Source organism: Tribolium castaneum, chromosome 9 (genome assembly GCF_031307605.1).
Source record: "Tribolium castaneum strain GA2 chromosome 9, icTriCast1.1, whole genome shotgun sequence".
NCBI classification, from domain to species: domain Eukaryota; kingdom Metazoa; phylum Arthropoda; class Insecta; order Coleoptera; family Tenebrionidae; genus Tribolium; species Tribolium castaneum.
In genome coordinates, this window is record NC_087402.1 from 3,453,963 (window position 1) to 3,458,151 (window position 4,189).

A 4,189-nucleotide genomic window follows, 5' to 3' on the forward strand; every position below is an offset into this window, starting at 1 on the left:
TGTCCGGCTAATGGAACCTGCTTTCGAACTCCCTATTACTCACACCTTATCATCCCGATGCAAAACACGGAAAAAATCAACAACAATGAAATATTCACGTTCGTGATCCGACAAACGTCTCGTTACAAATAATCGCCAAGAAAGGGAGAATGAAAAGCGTCACACGAAACTCTGAACCGATTAACTATTTAAAACCGGTAAGTGGCAGATCGAGTAGATATCATTCTCGGAGAATCGAACATGTCAATCACACAATGTTCGGGCACAATGGCGATGGACAGCCGGAAAAAATCGCCCTTTTCAACGAGAACTTACTGGAATTAAATCAAGTAAGTCAGGGGAAAATTTAACGTTTCGGTTGTCACGTCAAAATTCGCAATGGAAGAAGAAGAAGAAAACGCTAATCCCGTAGAAGAAGATAATCCTCCCGATGAACCACCGCCGCCGGAACCGGAACCGGAACCGGAACCCGTCATTGAAGAAACACCAAAAGAAGTTACAATAAACGAACCGGACGCACCAAAACCCCCTGTGGACGCTCCCACAACGTAATTTTTTTCGCACAAAAAACCGCAATCAGGAATCAATTGCAGGAACCAAGACGCCCTCAGTATGGAATTCCTTTATTACGGATCTGTCCTCAAAGTCATAGCACCCACTTTGAGCAGCGACCGGGATAAAGAAATGGCGCTTCCTTGGATCCGGAAATTGTTCCGGCCCGAGTATCAGACCTCAAAACTGCGAGAAAAACGAAACCGATATTTAATTTCATTGACTATTAATTTATTGAACGATGAGATTAGCGGTGTCTTCGAGAAAAGTCCCCCGGACGACGCTTTGGCCGACTTGAGGTCTATACTGCCGGATCCTTCAACGGCGGCAGAATGGGAAGCCGACCGCATGTGGCAGGAAACACTCTTGTCTCTGTCGGACGACTTCGAAATGATGGGTTGTTGCGTGCACGGGTCGAAAGAAGAGTGCCAGCAGGACCACAACTTGGATAAAGTTGCGAATTTTGTTGTCTTTCATTTTTTGTAAATTTTGATTCAGGTTTTGGATCAGGAATTCCAGTATTTGTTATACTTGACGCGTCCTTACGCCGCCCTGCTCCCTGCCGAGGACAAGACGCGCACGGCGGCTTGGCTCCAGACTCTGTGTACGATTCACGGCGAGGCTTGTTCCGCAATGAAAGCCATAAGAAATGACTACATTATGGCCCTTGTTGGCTATTTGCACGATTTGAGGATCGTGGGCCCGTTCACAGACTACCCGCCCGACTTTTTGGAACCTTTGAATAAAGCCGCGAAAAAGTCCGCCCGGATTAATCCGGTGATTGATCCGACTGGTCCCGAAGCGAATCAATTTTTATTGGATCAACCGGTTCCGGATGATGGCGCGTTCTGTTATGTGGCTCTGACGGGAGATTTGGTAGCCAGCAATTTGTAACGAATAAATGACTTGAAGGACTTATTTTTGTGTTTTTTGTGGGGTTGGGGGACTCAATCAAGCCGAGAAGGATTAAAACGTAAATGAAATCCTCAATCAAATATGTAAAAGTTGAGACAAGTTCCTCGACGGTCTAAAATTCCCTCTACTTGCTAAAGTAGGTTTAAAGTTAAAGGCTGCCAGTTTGTGAAATAATCTTATGTAAATCTGGCGGAGCTTAGGGCGAGAGATAGTCGGGGGAGCGTGTGCGCGAGACAGAGAGACACCGAGGCGAAGTTTAAGATGAAGAATAGAGGCATTTAGCGAATAAACTTGGATCCCACCTGGTTGTTCCCAGATTATTTAAACGTTTCTTAATACAGGCCATTATTTAAGATCGCAGTATGGTAATTAGAAGCTCCGCTCTGTTTATATGAAAAGCGCGCGCCTGGAGGCTGATAACTTAACTACTGCCATGTTAAAATATGTCGGCACAACATAATATTACAATTCGGCGGCGGTATTAATGGCCCGGTAAAGGCGCCGACGAAAATCCGACAGTTATCAACTTTTCCGGTCGTAAAATACGGACGAAACAAGTCGAAAGCGGTGTATCAATGGCACGTTAAGACCGCACTGATACTGAATACAAATACATATTTTAAAGGGAACTCGCGATGTTTTCGCGAATAAATCGACGTGGCGCGCCATTGAACACAAGCCGTATTTAAATGCGACTATCGCATCACACACGGCCGACTTGAGCCCGACAAAAGTACGGGGAGAAGAGAACAACTCCGAGAAATAATCCGCGAAGAGTGAGCAGATACCTAAACGACTCGTGTCTCCAAGAGGCGACAAAAGAACGAGATTTATACGCCGCTCACTGCTTTTCATATTTGTGGTACCAAGTGTGCTTTAATAGAGAGAAAAATATTTTTTTTAATTTTGATCTAGTTATCCATGACAGTTTCGCCAGCAGTGAAACGAATTGCGCATCGCTTTATCTGTCAATATGTCAAAATGTTCACCGAAGAACATAAAAAAATTATGTTGGAATCTTTTTTCCGTAATAGACCCCGGATTAACGTAACTGTCATGGATAACTAAAAATTTCTGGAAATTTGTTCAACAAAAGAAAAGTGCAACCATAGTCAATGCTTTCAGTAACTATTTCAGTAGTGTGTATAATCAGTCCAAGCAGACTGTAAACAAAAACGATGCTTCCTCACCGATTAATAACATCACGGTCTCTATAGATAACATTACTGAAGAAGAAATTTTTCAAGCGTTAGTACGGTCCAAAGATTCGTTTACCTCTGGTGTTGATGGCATTCCAAGTTTCCTCGTCAAAGACTGTGCTCATATTTTTGTCAAACCTCTTTTTTATTTATTCAATCTTATTGTTAAAACCTCTACTTTTCCTGCAGTTTGGAAAAAATCTATTATTTGCCCGGTATTTAAAAAAGGTGATATTTCTAATGTTCATAACTATAGACCCATCGCACTGCTATCTAACTTTGCCAAAATTTTTGAGACTGTATTATACAGAAGAATTTACCCAAACATCATAACGCCTACTCAGCATGGTTTTATGGAGAAACGGTCTACCGTGACAAATTTGTTACATTTCACTCAAGATGTCGCTGTGGAGCTAGATGTAAATGGGCAAGTCGACGTAGTGTACACGGACTTTCAGAAGGCGTTTGACCAAATGGATTATTTTATACTTCTCGATAAATTACGGCACATAGGTTTCAGTAGCTTCTTGCTTGATCTCTTAACTTCCTATCATGTTAATCGTGAACACTTTGTTAGATACAGGAACTGTTTATCTTCTAGCTTCGTACCAACTTCCGGAGTGCCGCAAGGCTCAAATTTAGGTCCTTTACTTTTTCTATTATTTATAAACGATATTACTGCAGCAGTAACTTGTAACAGTCTTCTATTTGCTGATGACCTTAAGCTTTATAATATCATAAAAACCGGTAATGATTGTCAAGTCTTGCAGAATAACATCAACAATCTCCTCCAGTGGTGCGAAGCTAATAGGCTAAACCTAAATATATCTAAATGCTTTATTATGTCTTACACAAATAGGAAAATTCCGATCATCTATAGTTATAATGTTAGTGGTCACATTTTACAAAGAACAGACACATTTAAAGATCTAGGAGTTACCTTTGATAACAAACTTTTATTTGTGAATCATATTACAAATATTATTAATAGCGCGTATAAAACTTTAGGATTTATTTATCGCAACTGTAGAGAGTTTACTAATTTAAGAGCCTTAAAAGTCTTATTTTTTGCCCTTGTACGCTCCAAGTTAGAATATTGTGCAATTATTTGGTCACCTATATATGCCACACACATAAATAGTATTGAATCAGTCCAAAGAAAATTTTTGAAACTGCTATGGTATATTTCTTTTAAAAATTACCCCGATAGGGGATGTGACCAACTAGTGCTTTTAAGGACATTTAATATCAATTCTCTAGAAGTTAGGAGAATTATCTCAAGTATTGCATTTTTACATAAATTACTAAACAACAAGATTGACTGTATTGCTCTTGTTAATAAGATATGACTTTTTACAGTTGCAGTTGTAATACGAATGTTCTATTAAAATCACCTTTATATGTAATGTGTAGTAATTTTAACAAAATTAGCAGTAGTTGTGATATTCATTTTCATTCATTTAATTACATTAAAAATCATATAATTAGTTACTTTAGTGGCTAGGTAAAATTTAATTTTAGTT

General features: G+C 39.7%; 1 protein-coding gene across 1 annotated transcript; it reads left to right on the top strand.

Moving 5' to 3' along the window:
- The first annotated feature begins 311 nt into the window (after positions 1–311).
- LOC664256 (uncharacterized) lies at positions 312–1,470 on the top strand. The gene is made up of 3 exons (XM_971385.5): positions 312–548; positions 594–1,005; positions 1,051–1,470. The coding sequence occupies exons 1-3, from the start codon at positions 379–381 to the stop codon at positions 1,444–1,446; spliced, it is 978 nt and encodes a 325-aa protein (XP_976478.1). The 5' UTR covers positions 312–378; the 3' UTR covers positions 1,447–1,470.
- The last annotated feature ends 2,719 nt before the right edge of the window (positions 1,471–4,189 follow it).